Genomic DNA, 20,856 nt, shown 5'->3' with positions numbered 1-20,856 from the left:
AATTGAAAAAAAAAATATAAAAAGAATCCCGTTCTGGAAAAGGCTCTTCCTCATCCTTCCCTCCAAACAATCCATACATGGGAGCGACCATTTTTCGTGTTTCCCTCCCTTGTTGATCTTTTATTGGCCTTTTTTTCCTCGTTTTGTTCTTCTTCGATGGAGAATCCTTGCGGCGATAGGCCGGACGACCTCGAGATCACCTCCATTGGATCCCTATATCGCGGCCCCTGGGACAAGAAATACTGGAGCTGCTCTAGGGTTTGAACGCTCTCCCCCTCCCTTTCTCTCTCTCTCTGTCTCTTCGTTTGTTATCGTTCTTACGTGACTGCTGGGATTACTTGCGTACTCGACTTGTCATGGTCTGTCATTTCGATTCATAAACCCTAGGCATTGTCAAGATGTCGAGGTTTTGGTTTGTGATTGCTTTTGAAGGTCTTGCGACTAAGTATGAGAAGTTTCGGATGATTGATTGGGGGAAAATTCTTGGTTTTTAATATGGGAAAGGTTTGATGCCGAAATGGCGGCGCGTAGCACTGATTTTAGTAGGAGATTGAGGGAAAATAGTTTCATTGATTTTGAATTGCTTGAAGGTGAGAGGATCTTTAGATTCACGTCAGAGGATCGGTAAAATATGAGGAACTCGATCCTATCCGTGTAAACGTTAAGGCTTGTTGTTTGTTGGCGCTATCTTGGAAATTCTTTTTTCGTTTCGTTTTTTAACCATTTGAGAAGCTGCTTGCTGCTAATCTGCACATATCTGGGTGTTTCCCCCCTTCTTCTTTTTAAGACGAATGGTATTAAGTAGTAGGTGCAGGTTCTTCTGCAAATCGTGTTCCTGTTTTCGTCATTATTTATTTATTTATATAGATGCTTGAGTATTGATCGCTGTGGTCTTCTGATTATACTTATTTGTGTCTGCATATTATGGTGTTTAACAAAATATTGGTATCAGATCACTAAGGCCACTGTCTTTGTTCAGGTAACAATGTTAAGCAATTTTGAGGATGCTATTCACAGTATTAAGGAGTACGAATATGATATTTATTTGGTGATACAGGATGGATTGCTGTAGTATGGTCATTATGGGTGAGTTACCCATAAGGTTTGGGGCTTGAAATGTCTTGAAGTCAAAGCATAAAGTGATGTTAGTACATGTGCATTGACAGAGAGCATGGATGGTTGCTGGTCTTAGATTTAGCTGGACTGGATTGTATCTGACCGGTCCTGAGTCCAACTGTATCAACGATCCTTGTGCAGTTTATACAAATGTATCTCTTCGAGCTAAAGTCCTAAAAGAATGATTCATGAAGAATTATATGTGCATTCTTTTTGGAAGATCAATGATGTACTCATCCTATCCTCTGTGAGTCATGCAATGGTTGTTAGTTAGACCTGACTCACTTATTTAGTGGGTTGAACTGCACTGCTTTTCTTTTGAGTTGTTTAACCAATTATTTAATCAACTGAATCAGACTTCCTAATTGATTGCTGGCTGCTTTTAGTTGTTTATATAGTTTGGCATAGTGGTACTTATGCTAGTTGTGATTATCTTTTCTTTTGGTAGGGCAAAGACCGCTACCCTTATCCAGTTGGCTATCATGCTGTTCGAACTCATGGCGGGAACATATGCAGGATGGAAATTCATGAAGGTCCCAAAGGGCCTCTTTTTGTGGTGTGTTTTCTACAGTTTTCATTAGTTTTCAAACAATATAGATACCCTCTATGTCTTTCGAATATCTGACAGTTGTCAGGCATGGATGTACATTCAATTGACATAATTACAAATCACTTATAAGTTTGGTATATTCTGCAATCTGCAGGTCACTTCCACTGATGGAGATTGTTCTACTGGGCAGACTCCTGATATTGCATGGGAGCAGTTTCAGAAAAAATGTAGTCCTAGAGTCAAAAATTGGCACGGGAAGAGGTTTTCTTCGAAGATAGATGGGGTTGAGGCAAGTATCTATACAATTATATTTTTTAAGATGAGTCTCATGGCCTTAGAAACACAAGCCATCATGCATGACTTGCCCATTCATAAATTGTTTAATTCTACCCAACCAAACCATGGACTACCATGGATTGTGGCGTATGACTATCTGTATGATGTCTTTATAGGGTAGTAGTTGTTTGGCTTTCTGAAAATGAGGTCATTCATGCTGAATTATTCATTTCCCTCTTCAGGAATTTCTCTTTGGTGGCTTGTGTTTGTTTCTTATCAGCCAGCCAAGCAGTTTCTGAAAATCCGATACATAAAGAACCAGTGAATTTTAACATGACCACTTGAGTCCTATCCCATGTTAGTGTTCTTAATAATTGTTGATAATCCAGGAGAATGTCTACCATTATATGGACTGTTTTGCCCAGGTTCAGAAAGTATTGAGGGAATTGGGCAACTGTTTATGACGCCTTTACAAGTGAAGGAAATTCTTGTGTTATGATTCTCTCCTTATCCAAAAAATGTAAAATAATGGTAATTTGTACTTACTGTGGCTCTAAGTTATGAAGTTTAAGGCTTATTTCATTCTTGACCAGTGGACATAATCACATGTCATGAAAGAACTCATACTATTTTATGCGCACACTCCTTGAAGGCTTGAACTACACATAACTGAGTTTGCTTGAATAGTTAGGTAGTCTGAAAGAGAGAAGGCCTGCACAATGCTGATCATGCTTTATATTTTTGATACAAATATCTCAGTTAGTCATATGTGCTTTATTAGCAAAAAAAGCTTTTACGATGCTTCTGCAAAATTTATAGCTTGTTATGTAGATTCATGAGGAGTTTGATGTTTACTTTATGGGTTTCTTTTATTGCTTAATGTACTTCGTCTTCCAATAGAGTTATCCTTATGTTAATATATTTGTCAATAAACTTATGTTGTCTTTTAGCTTTTCATATTTACATTGGTTCACATGCACTTTATGCTGCAACCAAATAGGTGAATTAGAGTATAACAGTTACTTTAGTCAGTTTACCAATGATTATGTCTAGTTGCCATATGCCATGCAGCAGTGATGTAGGAAACCCGATTCATATTGTGGATCAAGGTACGCTGTACCGGCCTAAACCGGGCAGTATGAGATGTACCGTACTATATCTATTCGGTACCAGTATTCAGTACTGGTGGCTTTCCGATACTCGGTATGGATGGCGTACCTTCGTACCATACCGTACCGACCCTGTGCTAGTGTGGCACCAGTACGGGGTCCGATATCGAGACGGCGAATCTTACTGTGGATATTAGCTTACTTATTATAGCTTTTTTGCCTTTATGATGATATGCAGCTTTTTGGGTTCAGAAATCCATTTGTACAGCGACTTCTTCGTGAGCTTGTTGCAAATGTCAGTGGAGCGGCAGAACACAACTTCTTGTCCCCAAATTCTAACAACAGAGCTTCAAAGTTAGACCATGAAATTCAAATTCAAGATACTCATACATATCCAGATTTACTTTTATACTTGGAAAAGCAGCAGAGCACAAGAAAAAGAAGTACAAAGAGCAAAAATTCTACTAAAAGCCTTCAAAAGGAAGCAAGAGCTAAAAGAATCTGTTGTGATACAGGAGGTGGTACTTCTAAACAACTACGTGGTTTTTGTTCTCGTGCTACAATTAATGGCACAAAACATTGTCAGGAAGAACATTTCTCCTTGTCTAAGTCTAAATGTCCCACAATTCATGATACTCCAAATCATTTTACTTACACACCAAAAGGTAGTACTGGTGCTCTGAATGATGTAACGCTTGAGCCAGATGATACTGAGGGTGAAGGTAATGGTAGAAATACTGGATTTGCTACTTCAGTGAATAACTGTTCAGAACATGAGGATCTAGGAAATTCATTACTACAAGAGACTCCTGTAGTTGAGGGAGACTGTAGTCCCTTTCTGGGTGAAGGTGAGCAACCGGCAGAAGTGGGGAACTCTGATTGCGTTGTTGAGAAGCATGTTATTTCCTGCGAGGAAAGCAAGCTAGAAGATTGTGTAGATTCCAGATTCACATGTCCAGACAGTCCGCCTTCTAATGCAGAAAATACGCTGGTATTCACTACCAAATTGTATTATTATTGCTTTCAATATAATGTTTATCCATCATCTGAAATTCTGAACAGTGATTCTTTTCATTTTCTTTCTCAAATCTTACTACCATGATTATTATTATTATTTGTGCATGCATCTCTTAGTTGTCGCTCTTATACCAGTTAGTTTTAAGTTGCCAAGAAAGTATCATTATCTTTTTATGGAGTTTACGGAATTAAAATGAGCTTTTCTGAGAAAATGTTAAACAAACTGAGATGTAAAGAATAATAAATTGACATGTATATAGTGATTGATATTGCTGATCAGGATATGGTTCGCTGGCCCTCCTCTTATCCCTCCCAACCACCCTGACTGTTGGAAGTGAACTCTAATGGATCTGCTGATTTTAGTTACAACTACTTAAATGTAACATGAATAATCGATTTATGGTACCAGGATTTTCCAATCTACAGTGGCTTTTATCTCTATTTTTTACAGATTTATATAAATTGGGGTAATTCATCACTATTGAATGAGCTTTTTTGAGAAAACATTAAACAAACTGAGATGTAAAGAATAATAAATTGACATGTATATAGTGATTGATATTGCTGATCAGGATATGGTTCGCTGGCCCTCCTCTTATCCCTCCCAACCACCCTGACTGTTGGAAGTGAACTCTAATGGATCTGCTGATTTTAGTTACAACTACTTACATGTAACATGAATAATCGATTTATGGTACCAGGATTTTCCAATCTACAGTGGCTTTTATCTCTATTTTTTATAGATTTATATAAATTGGGGTAATTCATCACTATTGATATTTTTATCCTGTGATTCAGGACTTTACATCACTTGTTTTCTGCTCATAAGACAACTGCATAAACTTGGATCTCCTTTCATCTTCTAGCATGCATTCTCATTATTAGGAGGATCCTGAAGCTTGTCTAATTGATTATTTGCTAGCGCCTCATACTGATCACCAATCAATAGAGTTAGGTGGATACAATGTGGATCCCCGACATGCAGTGTCATACCCTATAAGCAGGCCTATTTGCTAAACATGCATGCAATATTCATATATAACATGTGGAAAAATGCACATATGCATGCAGATTAATAGACTTCGACATGCTGAAAATTCAAGGCTAACTAAAACATTAGCCAGGTTATTATTTGATTCGTGAATGTAAACATGAAATAGTAACAAGCCCCCCCCTCTTTTTTTGAATTGGTGGATCAAAGTGCTGTTGTACTTGTAATTATCAATTAAAGCTTCATCAATTTCATGTAGCTGAATTGCTGTAGAATATATCAACCTTTTAACTTCTATACCCAGTCTTTCCTTTCTACATTAGAATAAATTGGTTATGGTTTGTTTATGCTCGCTTTATCATTTCTTTTTTGTTTCTAACATCTTTTGCTTTGAGACAGCACATACAAGTTTCTGTTAAAAGCTGAAAGATGATAATTATAACTTATGTCTACATTAGAATACACATTGAGACAGCACATACATGTTTTCTACTAGGAGACAAGATGATTCAATTAGCTTATATCACCGGTATTTATATTTGCATATATTTTCTGTGTTGTCTTAGTTGTCCGTAGCTATGATCTTTTCATTTTTTAATTATACCCATTAATGCCACTTTGATCTGGCCTTGTAATTTAGAGCGCCGGTTACTTGTGGAGGCTAGAAGCATCATCATCTGGTGTATGCACAACAATGTACCTTATAATTCTTTAAACTTGATAATGGAAAATTCTTTCAGCTTGATAGGTCAGGGGATGCCCAATTGGAACAAGGGGACTCAAAAGATAGGTCAGTAGACATCCACTTGGAACAAGGGTATTCAAAAGATAATGATGGAGAAATTCCAGTTCTGAAAATGTCTGCAAGTATCTGTGTTCCTGATACATGTGATGCTGCAAAAGGTAAGATTTAAATTTTCTTCATATGTTACTGGACGTTGTCCATTCTCTGATGCATCATTTTTTATATTCCAGCATTAGTTATTCATATATTATGGTGGGGTTCCTCCATTGTGACTAGAAGGTCACGGGTTTGAAACATGGAAACAGTTTCTCCAGGTGTGGGGTAAGGTTGTGTACATCTTTCCCTCCCTAGCCCCAGCAATGGCAGGAGCCTCGTGCACTAGGCTACACTGGCATTAGTTATTTGCAATTTCTTCCCTTTATAAAGTGCTGAAAAGGAAGTATTTTTGTAGGCGATATTGCTGGTTTTACTTCAGCGTTTTGCAAGGGAAGTCCCTGCAGCATGAAGAGTGAGCCTGCTGCAACCAAGCTAATGTTGAGAACCTCCACATCTTATGACTTGGAGGTAATATCTAGAACTATGCCACACATAAGTAAGCACAGCTCTTCAAAATGTGTGCATCCCATGCAAGAAGAGGTATGGCACTATGTGAAAAGCTCGCCAGATGATGCTCTTTCAAAAGGAATGATAAAGGATTCACTTCCAGAGGTTGGCTCATCTTCTGGATCTTCAGGTCCAGGTTCAGAAAAAAATGATTTAGATTTATCCAGGCAAGAATTGGCAAGATCCATGATGGTGTTTTTGCTTCCACAAGCTGTTCCCCTACTTAAGAAGACTTATGTGAAACGGAGGTCAAGACATCAGAATCAGGAAGCCAAGATTGATCCTTCTTCCATTTTGTCCAGGGCAAATTCTGCAGAACAAAAGATTGGTGATTGCCTGACTGCTAATGTATTTCAAGGTAATCATCTGTCCTGGTAAAGCTAAATGTCATTACACACGTATATGCAAGGTCTGCTGAACTGGTACCGGGGCCCGTACCGGTCGGCGCCAAGTACGGGTAGGGCGTATAAACCGGCACGCCCATATTTTTTTAGAGTTTTTTTAAAAAATTAATTGGTTATCATTCTTTTCGAACTTTTTCTATAAATGTAAATCTAATTTGATTTTTTTTATGTTTTCTTAATATTTTTTTAATGTTTTTTGATGTTTCTATGATCCCGGTTTAACCTAGGTGATGCATCTCATTGCTTTAAAATGATTCAAATCATAAAATGAACAGTATAAAATATTCTCAAATCAAGTAGTGACGTAAAAATTAAAAAATAATACAATCAATTACATACATTTAAAGTCCAACATACATACCAATATCTAAAATCAGGTCAAGTGATGATGCCTTACTTAGATATCCGGATCATCAATATAATTAGGAGACACATCAGCCCACCTCTTTAACCAAGCGGTATTGTAGTCTTGTACCTTCATCCCATAAGGAACGCACGCCGGTTCACAACAAGTTTGCACCGAACCAACCGAATCCAACTGGTTCGGCCATTTATCGGCCGGTTCCGGCCGGTTCTATATGGGTTTTAGCTGGTAAGGGGCCAGAACCAAAAGTAATAGGCGAACCGACCCGGTTTCGCACCGAGTCGGTTCGATATTGCCCGAATCGACCCAGTCCTTGCGTATATAGTTTACTTTGTTCAGTATATGTAGACAATTATCTTGCTGGTTGTGTGCTTTTGATCTTGATATAAATCCTATGTTACTTTGTAAATATTTGGTCCATATATATGCAGACAATTTAGGAGCTGGAATGCTTCTCCAGGAATCAGAGAACATTCATGAAAGAAAGAATGACCTTTACGCATTACTAAATGTCAATTTCCAAGAGAAAATGACCAAAACGGAGCACCTTGTTACTGGTTGCACGACCAATGAACTATTAACTAACAGTGGAAGATCGAAAGATATCAAATCCATTATTCCAGATAGCTTTGAGGATGATCAATATGGGCATGATACTACTATTAAGAGACCTTCACCTACCGGGTTTGATGACGCAGATGATGCACCTGCTGTTGAAATTAAACAAAATATTGATGCTTCTGAGTCACTTTTAAATGATGCAGGAGGGGTTAGAGAGCCTTCTGATTGTCTTATTAGAACTAATGAATGTGATGGAGGAGCTATGCTGATAAATGAACTTGAGAAGGGTGAGAATCTATTATCTGATTCTCTTGTGGCCTTTTTGGAAGAAGAATTTAATGATGAATGCATGAATGGGGGAGAAAAAAAATCTAGTCCTGGCCCTTGCTTAAATGTGAACTGTACTGATGACATGATGTCCTTGGATCCTGCTTTTGTTAAGCATGATAATTCTCAGCACTTTATTAGTGAATCTATGGTTAAAGCTGAAAAAGAAATTTTGATTTCTGAATGTATGCCACAACATATTTCTTTAGGAAATGGTGAAGCTAACCATTTTGAGCAAGATCCTCCTGCTTCAACTCCTGATTTTAACAATTTTGGAGAAAAGGGAATTCATGAGATTGTAGAGCCCTTAGAGAAAGGCCTCAAAAATTCAAGTCAGCATGACCTGGTCATCTTTGGAGTATGTTCTACTGTAGAGTCCAGAGATGTTAATATTAGAAAACAAGTAGGCTGGCTGCATGGACAGACAGTAATTTCTGGCAAGGGTGATTCTTCAATTTGTATACCAGATGCAGTACTTCCAACTAACGGACTCCCACATGACTGTGGCAAGGCAGGAAAGCTTTTACACTCACCTCATTCTACTAGAAAATACGATATTCCTCTTTCAGAAAGTATAATTTGCAGAAATTGTGATAGCAATGCCCTTGAGGCATGTTTTGCTCCTAAGACATTTGGGACAGTAGAAGACGGTCATTCCAGGCCTACAAAAAATATTCCAAATACAGATATATTATTTGCTAATGAGATTGGCATCGATGAACATGTACATATTACAAACAAAATGGAGAATACCAGCACATCTGCTGCCACCTTATCTACTGCTTGTCCTGTTTTTTCTCAAATTCAAGATGGCGTGAGGAATGTCACTGGATATAAAAAATTCTCCAACTTCAGTGATCCTTCCCTTTCATGTTCTACCAAGAATCATGCAGATTCTATCAGTAAGTTTCATTCATCCAAGGAGTTCTGCATACCACAGGTCCAGAATGTGCTTGAACAGAGCAGAAATGATGTGCTGGGAGCTCTTTCTTCTTCGAATAAGAGCCCACCTACAGAATTAACCGTTAGTGCTGATTGTCAAGTTCTTTTACATGACCATCTGTACCAGAGAAATAAGTTTGATGCAAACTCAAAAAAGGAGTTCAGAGACTCAATGGAGCTTGTAGGCTGCTATTTACATCCAAACCCTGTCTTGTCTATATTCTTAATATCAAAGGAGGATTTTTTACAGATTTGTGTGTTGTGTGGCCTTTTGGAGGGCAATGATAGATATCTTTTCATATATACTGTTCCTCGTCAGGAGCAAAGTGAAAGTTGCCCTTCTTTTATTGGTTACACATCACTTGTGTTTCCTCTCTTTAAAGGACCCTCTAATGGAAAAGTAAGTTGTTCCAGTAGCATAATTTGTCTGTTGACGAATTAATTTGGCCATTTAGTTATTGTATGGAACTTTAATTTGTGTTACCTTCTTGTAGATACCATATGAAAGATCAGGGTTGCAGTTCACTCCTGATGGGCAATCCCTTGTTTTTCTTAACAGTATCAGAGCACCTCATTGCAGGTTGAATAGAATCTTCCTGATACTTTGTATATTTATATCTTTTGGCTTCAAAATCATGATAGATATTGTGGACACTAATTAATGAACAATGACAGGGAACAAAACGTCAGTTGTTTGTGCTCGATGTGCAGATTGGGTTGTTCTGAGGAAAATGCTGTGAAAGTTGTACAAGTAAAATTTGGTTATGTTTCTCCAGTGATTAAATTAACAACAGTTGAGAGACTTTCCTGCTTATTAGTATGTGAGCCAAATTACCTTATAGCTGTTGAGGAGAGCGGGAGACTGCATGTTTGGATAATGAACTCCACATGGAGGTAAGTTTGATTAATAGTGAATGGTTCTGGTTTTGCATTCTCTTGATGCCTGTTTGTTTGTTAGCGATGGTTTCTCGAAATTGATAGCTAGGAGAGCTTCTGAACTTTCAGAAATTTACTAGCTACTATGGAATTTATTTGTACCATGATTGCATTGTCAGACTTAGTGTCCTAACCATTCAGTTAGGATCAAATCGATAAGCTTGGATAATTAATTTAATGTATCTGATCATTATGTTGGTAATGAAAAGTTCTGCCATTCTAGTCAAATGGAATATCATCATCAAACAGTATAGCTTGATATAATTTACATCTTAATTTCCTTACCACTTGGCGTGGACTGTTGTTGTCTCTAGGTGTTTTATTCCTTCCTGCTTGAGCTATTTACACCTTCTGATTCATTTTTTCTTGGGTTGGGTTTGGCAGGGGATGGCATTTATGAAAAGCCAACAAGATACTCAAGCTAATTACATGTTCTGATTTTTCTTTGTTCTTTCTTCTGGGGTTGGGGGGATGTTTTCTTTTCATTTGGGAGTGTTTGGTTCGTTGTTTGTGGTTGAAAGCGAAGGCCGTAAGTTGTTCAAAGTGTGTTTGACTGCCCCCAGCTGAAGTCGCTTTTGAAACTTTTCCCCTGGAAAGTTGGGGCATAAATTGGACACTTCATTGACCCCTTTCGTCAAATTAAACAAGCGGACGCCACTTTTGTGATTTGACTTCCTTTCACATTTGGCTATCTGTGACAAACCAATGTTGCCCTAAATGATCCTTTCACTAACAACAAGAGTGTTTCACAATCATCATTAAACATATATTATGTGCGTTATTGCTTATAGGTTTTCTGCAAAATGCACCCTCTCATAAAATTAAAGTTTACAAATCAATTAAGTAGGATGGTTACAACCAAGGTAAGCTGAACTGGTATTGTGCCCCATAACAACGACTGGTTCGGCATGGTACCTGTTTGGTACTGTACTAATACACGATACGGTGTGGCATGTTGGGTCCTAATTGGCACATCCTTTTTTTTAATTTTTTTTTAAAGATTTAATGAAAAGTAATGAATTATTTTTGTTTTTTGAATGATCTTAAGCCTAATTTAATATTTCTTGATCTCTTTTGATGTTTTTATTAACCAATACACCTTAAATGATGCTTTTTGACATTTTGGAGTGATTTTTCTGCGTTAACGTGGCATTGCTCCGAAATAATGATGCCTTGGGGTGGGGGGGGGGGTAAAAGTCTGGCAAATCTGTGTCATTGGATTTGCTACATCCAGTTATACCTTTTGCATAAGTGGAGTCTAGATTTCAATCCAAAGGTGACTATAGATCTTCAAGTAGGTAGTTAACTGGTGAGAAAAAGTTCACAGTAGTATAAAACCAAAACAATGACAATCTTTAGAAATTAGAGCATCATGCCGAAACCAAAATATAAAGAAAAAAGCCAGCGATTCTGGCTTTGCACGCTAGGAGAAGCAACATGAAATATTTAAAAATCAATTAGCGAAATACAAATATACAATGATACAATCAATTAGATGTATTTAAAGTACAACTTACATACAGATATCTAAAATCTCACTAGTGCGAATGTCTATGTTGGGGTCGTCTTCCTATGCAGGGGGCTCAACCCAATGCTCCAACCACATGGACCTCCGCTCCTGTAAGCTCTTGGGGCTGCCAAAAAGTATGTAATTTAGATAGTCTCTGTACCGCTCTAGGAGTCATCTGTTTGATATTGCGATTATTGAGTGACCCATTTGAATATGTCGACAGCAAATTCTGATCCATAAGGTGCTTTAGGCTGTGTATGATAGTAGCTGCTAGAGGATGATGTGTCTGAAGCACCATATCCATAAGAAAAGTAGCTGGTACTATATCTATAGGATCCCGTATAGGATTCCGAGCTTGATATGTCAAGGGATCTTATCCTACATGCTATATCATTTGCAGTTCCTCGTATGCACCACGACCTCGAGGACTTCATCGTCTATATGCAATCATATCCTCGCGATCTCTCAATCGTGCACCATGGTCCTTATCTTGTATGGCACGAGTGAACTAGGACTCTCCGGTGAACTGAATCCTACCCTAGGGTTGTGAGCCATGCGCATTGGTCTGGCCTCCTCCTGTCGCCACTGATCATCCAAGCTTGCTGAGATGGTAGCCTCGATCTGTGCATCATCATCTGGAACAGAGCCCTCTGACATCTTAGAATGGCAAGAAGGTAGCTTTGCTGCTCGATGATCCACCTTTGCCAACTTTTGGATAGCCCTCTCCTTCGTTATTTTGAAATCAGCGAAGTGCTTCATCAGTTTTCGAACCTCCTCGGAGCATTTCCGACATGTTGACATATTGGAGAAACTGCCAGCAAGATGCTGCTTCAGTTTGATTATCCCGTCCCCTATGATCTCGATGTCGCACCATTTACACGTCCAATGGTGCCGACCTGAGAGCATGACATCGTGATTCCAGCTGATGTCACGCTTCAATTCTTTCCTTCTGAATGCATTCATTTTTGCAAGTGAACCGAACACATGTCAAACATTTTTAACTTTAATTCAGAAAAATGTAAAACCACAATAGGGATGTTGCATCTTTATTTTCTCACATTTTCGTTATTTTATTATGTTTTGAAAAATAGTGAAATTTCAATGTGCTGCAAAAAAATATATTTTCTAGTTCAAAAAATACATTTGATTTACCTATACATAATACTAATTTTCATTTTTTGTATTATTTTTATTTTTTATTTAAAAAATAATTATTAAATATAAATAATTCAAAAAATTATTTTGAGCTTACATCCGTGTAGCATCCCACTCCAGATGCTACACATATTTTCTTGGCCCATTGGTATGCATAAAAAACTACTTATTTTTCAATTTTATTTAATTGTGGGCCTATATAACTATTCACATGTTCACGCCCAAACATGAATAAAACGTTACAAAATTTTCATGAAGAGTGGTACTCATGTCCCTAAATATAGTTTTGATTTTATAGTGAACTTTTGAATTTTATTTTTTAATTTTTTTCTCCAAAAATATATTTTTAATTTTAAAACTTATAGATTGAATGAAAATTGGATCTTGGTGTCATTGTGTAGATCTTTTGTAGACTTACAATATATGATGAAATGACACCAAAATATGAAAATTTGATATGGTTTTCCTCTATTATTTCCAATTACGACCAATTTTCAGTGTCAAAATAAAATAAGATAATAGAAATGAAGAGAGGAGAGTGGCATTGCCTGATTTTAGCGAAAATTCGGGCTGAAATTGATGAAAATGGTGAGATCTGGCTAGATTTTCATTTTTTTAAAAAAATGGCGCTACTTGAAATTTTTGAGATGCTTGGCCTTCCCATAGGTCACATGAGGCTCCATATTGAGCCTCGTGAAAAAACCCCCGAAGCACCATGCGGCAGACGCGAAAGCACGCCTCAAGTGCGGATGCGCACGTGATGCACACGACATGTGCGCATCCCACAAGTCACACTCAACATGGCTGTGGGCGTGAGTGTGGTCATGGACATGAGCTCGGGCACGAGCGAAAGTGCTCGATCCAAACCTAAACTGGTTCGCGGTTTGCCCGATTTACCATTTTAGAAGGTTGAACCATTCCGATTTGGAGACAGTTCAGTACGGTACATCCTGTACCATCTGATTTGGGATGGTACGACGTACCTTGGTTACAACCATTACCATGCATGTTCTTCAACATTCTTTGTCCCATCTAAATGTTGTGTTAGCTTCATGGATCAGGATGTAGGTTGCAAGAGTTTGATAATGTTTCATGGCCAGCTCTATTGGACATAAACACTCCATAACTATGTGCCAAAATCCTAGCTAAGGAATGGCGGGCAAGAGAAGGTCGTGCCATGAAACTTACAAAGCTAGGTCTCGATGTTTGAGACCTACCACCTTTAGTGTCATGTTGGATAGATTATCTAAATAGTTATATATGTAAGACAGTACATTAGGTGATTTATATTCATCAATTACTAGACTAAACTTTCCATTTCTTATTTTTATATGTATATATGCATAATATTTTTTTTATTTAAAGTTTTATCATAGAAGCCCATGAATGGTTAACTTGAATTGTCTACATGACATCATTTTTAAGTTTTATATTTCCTTGGATTTTAAGTTTCCTAATGGTGTCTATCCAAATTTGGAAGAAGCACTGTGCTGTAGTATTAGATATGTTTAACTTCTTGTGGTCTTTCACTTTCTATAAATGTGCATATGCCGAGACAAATGTTTAACTTCTTGGAGGTCTTAGTTGTTCGCCATCAATCAAAGATTTTTTCCCCTAAATCATAATTATATTAAACTTATATTTTTCTTTTTTGAGGAAACTTACTAATGTTTTTCATTTTTGATTCGACATTAACTTTTTTATGAGTGCTCCATATCCAATTTTTGGCTTGGAAAATCTTGACCCTGTCATGCATCAATATCTTGTACATGCATTTGGGCATATGCACTATCAATTCCCTTGTACAGTGCGGTAACTTTTGTCATGACGGTATAGGCAGTTGACTGTTGATAAAATGACATCTTACTTTGCCTAGTTATACACTATTTGTATCTTATGTTGCTCTGTGATATATGGCCACAACACTGTATAGTGATTAACTAAGGCTTGCAGTGGAAAATTGGAGGAGTTCATGCTACCGAGTTTTGATCACATAGCACCTAAGGTATTGGAGCTCAAAAGAATACCAAAGCACGACTTCCTTATTGTTGGTCATAATGGTATAGGTGGCTTTGGCTTGTGGTATGTTACATTCCTTTCCACTACACATTCAATCTTTAGATCCTTCTCTATTTCAACAGCTGTCACCTTCTTTTATGTTCTATTAAGTATTTAGTTTGTGATGGTTGAAACTTTGATATATTGCTGTACAAATTTTGTTCTTGAAATCTTATATAGTTCATGTTTTGCAACAAAGAACTATGACTAAAAAACAGATACTCTGCTCTCCTATTAAGTAACACGACCAAAGAAATCCTTTGTTTTGTGTGAATGACAATGTATAGTTCAGATCTTTCTGATGGTGTAACTGCTTTTTCTTTCTGTTTCAACTGTTTTGCCTTTCCTTTTCATCAAATCAGTCAATTCATTTGTACTGCACAACTGGCTAGGATGCCTCTAAAGCAAACATGTGCCATTTTATGTGACAACTATATTTTAAAACAGGCCTTAATTTCTGCTCCCCCTAGTACTACTAGTGCCTAACGACTCTTTTGGGAGTAATGCAATGTATTTTAATAGTTTTTATATGCGATCGAGCCTTTTGATCTTAATCCTTTAATTTTATTTACAGGCATGGGTTTCTTTACCTCTGAACAACTAGCTAAAACCTCTCTTGATTCATGTAACAAAAAGATTTGGAAGGGTGGAAGACATGGTCTGACGAACCGGCCCGTACCGGCCGGTTTGGGCCGTATCAGACCGGTCGGACGTGTAACCAGTACTCTAGAGCCGTGGAAATTGGTACAGCCCGAACCTAGCCGGAGCCGAGGAAGATGAAGATTAGAGAGAGAGTGGAGAAGAGAGAGAGAGAGAGAGAGGAAGGAGAGGCCTCCACCGCCCGCGGAGGGCCGCGAGGGGCCGGTGGAGGCCGGGGGGGCAGGGGAGCCCGCGGGGGCCCGGCGGAGGCCGAGGCCACGGTCACGTCCCCTGTATCTTTTAAAACAGGGGATGCGGCCGTGGAAAAAAATTTAGAAATTTTTAAATGAAGTCAGCAAATCGGTTGTCTACTTCACTTAAAAAATTAGTTGCCGACTTAACTTAAAAATCCTATATTTTTCCGTGGCCGCGTCTTCGGCCTCCACCTCACCCCTGTGGGCTTCCCCACGCCCCTACGGGCTCCGCCGCCCCTCCCGGGCTCCGCCAACCCCTTGCGGCTCTCCGCGAGCGATCTCTCCTCTCCTCCCTCCGTCCCTCCTCCGCTCGCTCTCTCGTTCTCTTCTTCTTCCCCGGCTCCAGCGGGAAAGAGTGTTCCGGTTCGCTACTGGTACGAACCAGAATCGTACCGGTCCGGTAGGCGACCGGTACGCCTACCAGTACCGGTACGGTTAAAGAGTTGACCATATTCCTCATTATGTATGCAGATCTTGCTGGTGGATTATTGAAATTGATAATGTTTTCTTCTTATGGTTCCTGAATCTTAATTTTATCATTTTCTTTTTTATATTTAAAAAATTTCGGCTATATTTTGTGAGAACTCTGTTGTGGCAATTCTGCCACCTCTCCCTATACGGTTGAATTTGTGACATGTAAGAGTGATGGGTAAGTGAATATGGCTTTGTATATAAAAAATGTTGTCTTAGAGAGCTGTATCCAATGACTGTGACGTAGAACAGAAGAAGTAAGAGATAGAGAGAGAAGAAGAGGAAGAGGGGAGAGAAGAGAAGGATAGAGAGAGAGAGAAGAGCAACTTGATAATCTGTATTCTCAATAATGCAAACTGTCCTCTCAATACTATAGCAATAGGTCTATATTAGGCATAAACCATAGAGTCCACATAAAATAAAATTCTAGAGTCCAAATACAATTCTAGAATCCATATAAAAATAAATTTTTCTAGTTTCCATATTTGCGCCTAACATAAGTGCACCTAAATTCCTTATTAATGGACGGTCCTCCATCAATACGAGACCATTACTGAGAGATGGTCCATCCATATGACGAAAACTAGTAGGTACGAATCTGCCTGTATGTGTGAGTGTAAAAGGGGTCCAAATCACAAAATATGTAGGACTAAGGTAATATTTTAGAAGATTTTTTTTTTTTGTTGAAATCCCTAAGATTCCAGCTAGGACCAGGTACTTGGTCTATTTTCAATTTCCCATCATTAAATTCAGTATTATTAGGAAATTGAAGGTATTTGGTCTACTGTTAAGATTTGTTAAATTTGCTTAAGTAGTTCTAATAGGACTGATAACGAGTTCATTGTCGATGTATATTACCAGATCTAATCCAGGAGCGTTTACTAGTGGCGAGATGACCAATGCCCCTTACTCCTCTATTCGCATAGAGTCCAAAGATCCAAAAGCTAATCAACCAGTCTATTAAAGCCTAGGGATGACTTACACTTCAGCAGATTGCAAGGGGTTGAGTATCTGGCATGGTATGTTCCAATCTGTGCCGGCACATGTACCACACAGAGAAAAAAGATTTAACCGTTCTTTAAATTATGAAACAAAAAAAGAGACCTAGTAGATTCTCCACTGACCTGTGTCAGGTGCCAATACTGGGCCAGCATATGGTACATGCTGGGTGGCACCACCAGCACTTGAAACCATAGCAGATTGTTACTCCACTTGTATATAATTGCATGCTGATCTTTTTGAGTGGCATTCAAGAAGGTTGTAAGAATTTCTGTATAATGATTACTTAAGTCTTGCCAGACTAAGTTGCAATATTTTGTTTAGCTGAGTGGAATGAAGGCATTACTAATAGAATTATGCAAGGTGAACTAGGTGCAAATGTTATGAGTGTTGTGTGATTGGTACACAAGAGATATTGTCAATGTGGTGCTGTGGTGAATCATGGTGGAATATTCATGAAGAGTTTAATAGAGATCTGGTACTTGAATCATTGTAGAATTAAGTGATGGACAATTAAGTGAAACTATATAATCACTAATGGAGGCAAGCAATCATGTGAAGTGATCCAAATGGAGGAGAAATTCTTGTAGAGGTTTGAAACAGAAAATTGATTTGACTTGATATGGAACCCTTGACCTAAGCAAAAGGTGAATAACAACTCATAAAGCTAACCCGTACTAGATTATAGAATGATTTTAACTATATTTGCTTATGCATTCTTCTGATTTTATTTTGGATTACCCTATATGTTTAGCTTCTCTACTTTTGAATTCATATTTGCCTGAGGTAAGGGTTATGTATAAATACTTGAATCCTTGTATGCACATGCTTGGAAAATAGTCACCTTATTTTTATGTCGATCTGCTCTCTTTCCAATTTTATTATCATTTTTACCTATTTCTTCTAAAAATTCTTCTTTTTGGGTCTACTTTCTAGACATGTTCCCGACTTGCTTAGTACATGCGCTACTGAGTATCCGGTTTTGTTCAGGGATATCTCGAGGCAGGTTCTGCTAGCTAAGTTTTCAGCTCCAGGCCATATGATCTTCCAGATTCTTCCAGTTGGCGTATTCAGTTTACAGAATAAGGGCATTCTAGCAACCAGTTTGGAGATAAAGGAGCACATGAAAGAGACAGCAAATAACTGGGCCACTGAAGCTGTTGAAGACTCTTTTCTCTTGACATCAGGGGAAAATGTAGCTGTTTGGGTTCTAATTTCCGCTGTTTCGGACTTGGAGGCTCAACATCACCGTTTGGTGAAGGAACCATGCGCTAGTTCGGTTGGATGTTGGAGGCTGGCTCTTCTGGCAAACAATATGGTAGTTGTGGGAAGTGTGTTGGATCCCAGGTACTACCAACGTACGCATATGAATTTAATATTGGTAGCACACTGGATGCAGTTATGAAATGAAAAAAACATGATTGCGTTGCCTCCCAGCTGTCAATTTCTTTTTAATCCTTCTGGTTTCATGGAACTGTGAGATGCCTTTTTGATAATTTCTTTTTCTTAGAACTAAGACAGGTGGAAGCTCTGTTGAATATCAGAGCAAGTCGAACCCAGGTCTCTTATTTTAAGATGAGAGACTTCACCAACTCAGCCAGTTGGAACCCTCATATTATGCTGGTTATTGTTGTCAAGAGTTTGCATGCTCATTTGCAGAGCTGTAGCTGATAGAAATTACTTCAGATGATATAGATTAGAGGATTACATAGAAAGCTGTACGCTAAGCACCTGCATTGCTAAGACATGAGCGAATATAAGGAAAAAAAAAAACATTTAATCAAGAGTTGAGATTTTCCCAAGTTTTTAGGATATACTTGCAAATCTCAACTGGATTTGAACAAGATTCTCATGCTGGAATTTTTTGATCTTCTATTTGTAGGTTGCTTTCCAGATTTTGGAAATTGCCAGAGTTTGAGTTGAACTTATTTCTATTGGATCATACTGATTACTTGCACATTCATTAGAATATTCTTATTAGGAGATTCTCAAATAGTCATATAGCACTCAGCATATCAGTATTGTCTCTTGTATTGTTTGCAGGGCTTCTGCACTAGATGCCTCAGCTGATCATGGGATTATTGGGACATTTGAAGGTCTATTGTACAAGTGGGAACTGTCTACTGGGAAAAAAGTGGCCACCATGCACTCTTTCAAATGTAAGTTGGTTTATACCAAGTGCAGTTAACTAGTCCTTAAAAACATGCACTTGATAACCCAATCAGAATGGATTTATTGTGTTTCCTAATGAGCTAGCCTAGCATGAACTAGACATGTCGAGAACTTTTGTAATAGAAGATTTTCTATTTGTTGACTGTGGAACAAACAATTGATTTGGTAGTTGAGACCCCAAGTTTCTATGCATATACAATTGCAAATTTGAGTATCAAAGGTTTCCCTTACAGCCATTTCTGCTAGAAATTCTCTATAACTATCATGTTTCTCAAATTTTTCGAATGTTATGTATGGTTGATAAAAGATTTGTCTACAGAAATGGAAGATGATGCCAAACTTCTTTTTTTTTTTTTTTTGTGATGTTCGTTTTCTTGCTGTTCTTATGATTCAAATGCTTGAAGACAAGGAATTCAATTTTTTTCCAAATGATACTCAGTTGTAGAAATTGTATATCCTATCTGAATATTATTATTGCTTATCAATTTGTTATTTTGCTATTATTGATATATCTTCATTTTTTATTAGTAATGTTGCTGATTGCTAAATCAAGGAAAAGTCACAGTTTGACACTATATTGCAATGCTTTAATGGTGAATTCGTTACTTGGACGCTACTAAAAATGTTGTCAGCAGTTAGCCACCACCTGCACAATAACATACAATCTTGGATGGAGGAATCATTAAGGTTCACCTTTGCATGTAAATCTTATCTAATGATTCTCTCCTATATCAGGTGGAAGCGTGTCCTGTATTGCAGTTGATGCACAATCAGGTGTGGTGGCAGCGGCTGGTGATAAATGCCAGTTGCTGCTTTATACCCAACAGCGAGGGGAACTGCAAAGCTGATATGCGGCTTGGTATATTTAAGTGATCGAACGAGTCATGTCAAGGGGTTGCCACCAAATTCCTTTATACGCTCCAATTTAGAGAAAATACAACTTACAACAAGAAAAAGGGGAAGATAAAATCTTGGTCTGTCAAACTTGTCAACCAGCAACCATCGGTTGCTCATGTGATTTTGCATGGAAGCAGCTGTGCCGAAGTCTTGTTTCTTTGGGGATAGGGACTCTCCCGACTAGCAAGAGGTCCTAGAGGAAGAATTATCATTCATCTGCCGGTAAATGCGTTCATACTATCTCATTGCAGATCCACTCCGGTGCCAGAGAGGGGGGACAACGTTGGGTGACCTTGCAAAGCAGAGTATACAGTCGGATGCCATAGGCTTGCTGGTCTTTTATGGCTGTTCCTCAGGAGCAGAGTTACCTTTGCCTATGTCTTTGCTTGCAGTTGTATACAACTCAGGTTTATACATTTTTGTTGTGCAGCTCCACTCTCACAAATTCTGTGTATGAAAAATGTAAACGAGATTTACCAAGTTCTCTACACAACACCAATAATCATTTGTCAAATATTTTATGATTTTGCTGATGACTATGGCTTTGTTTGGAGGAGCTGTTGGCAGTAAAGTTGTTGAAAGTAAAGCTGTTGGAAGTAGAGCTGTCTGAAGTAGAGCTTTTATAAAAAGTTGTTTGCTGTTTGGTAACTACGTTTCTAAAGTGCCATAGCATTTTAACATTTGTTTGGTAAACAAATTGAGAAAGTACTTTTATATGACAAAATTACCATAAAGGATATTGCATAGTGCTATACAACAG

The 20,856-nt window shown here is 38.1% G+C and overlaps 1 protein-coding gene across 3 annotated transcripts; it reads left to right on the top strand.

Moving 5' to 3' along the window:
* Positions 1 to 28: 28 nt before the first annotated feature.
* On the top strand, positions 29 to 20,629 carry LOC103722881 (DNA binding protein). Of its 3 annotated transcripts, none has more exons than XR_015987285.2 (13): positions 29 to 258; positions 1,565 to 1,672; positions 1,821 to 1,955; positions 3,290 to 4,042; positions 5,800 to 5,962; positions 6,256 to 6,765; positions 7,607 to 9,405; positions 9,500 to 9,585; positions 9,681 to 9,899; positions 14,560 to 14,688; positions 17,964 to 18,374; positions 19,071 to 19,186; positions 19,935 to 20,629. XR_015987285.2 is itself a non-coding variant. In XM_017846613.5 (13 exons), exons 1-13 carry the CDS (start codon positions 157 to 159, stop codon positions 20,045 to 20,047), a joined length of 4,590 nt encoding a protein of 1,529 aa, XP_017702102.4. In that variant the 5' UTR covers positions 29 to 156; the 3' UTR covers positions 20,048 to 20,629. The 3 variants fall into 3 exon arrangements, 2 of the variants coding, with proteins under 2 accessions (XP_017702102.4, XP_038982046.3); XM_017846613.5 differs by having other exon boundaries at positions 18,018 to 18,374; XM_039126118.3 differs by lacking the exons at positions 29 to 258; positions 1,565 to 1,672 and having other exon boundaries at positions 3,304 to 4,042; positions 18,018 to 18,374.
* Positions 20,630 to 20,856: the final 227 nt, after the last annotated feature.

The sequence above is a fragment of the Phoenix dactylifera genome, chromosome 1 (genome assembly GCF_051530095.1).
Source record: "Phoenix dactylifera cultivar Ajwa chromosome 1, Ajwa_hap1_PhDact_Kaust_v1.1, whole genome shotgun sequence".
Classification (NCBI taxonomy): domain Eukaryota; kingdom Viridiplantae; phylum Streptophyta; class Magnoliopsida; order Arecales; family Arecaceae; genus Phoenix; species Phoenix dactylifera.
Note: the sequence above shows the minus strand (reverse complement) of the source record. Positions and strands in the feature narration are given on the sequence as shown.

Coding starts and splice junctions, on each gene's coding strand:
- LOC103722881 (XM_017846613.5), top strand. CDS start 157: ATGGAGAATCCTTGCGGCGATAGGCCGGACGACCTCGAGATCACCTCC. Junction 4,043..5,799: donor CTAATGCAGAAAATACGCTG/GTATTCACTACC, acceptor AAATTCTTTCAG/CTTGATAGGTCAGGGGATGC. Junction 14,689..18,017: donor ATAGGTGGCTTTGGCTTGTG/GTATGTTACATT, acceptor GGTTTTGTTCAG/GGATATCTCGAGGCAGGTTC.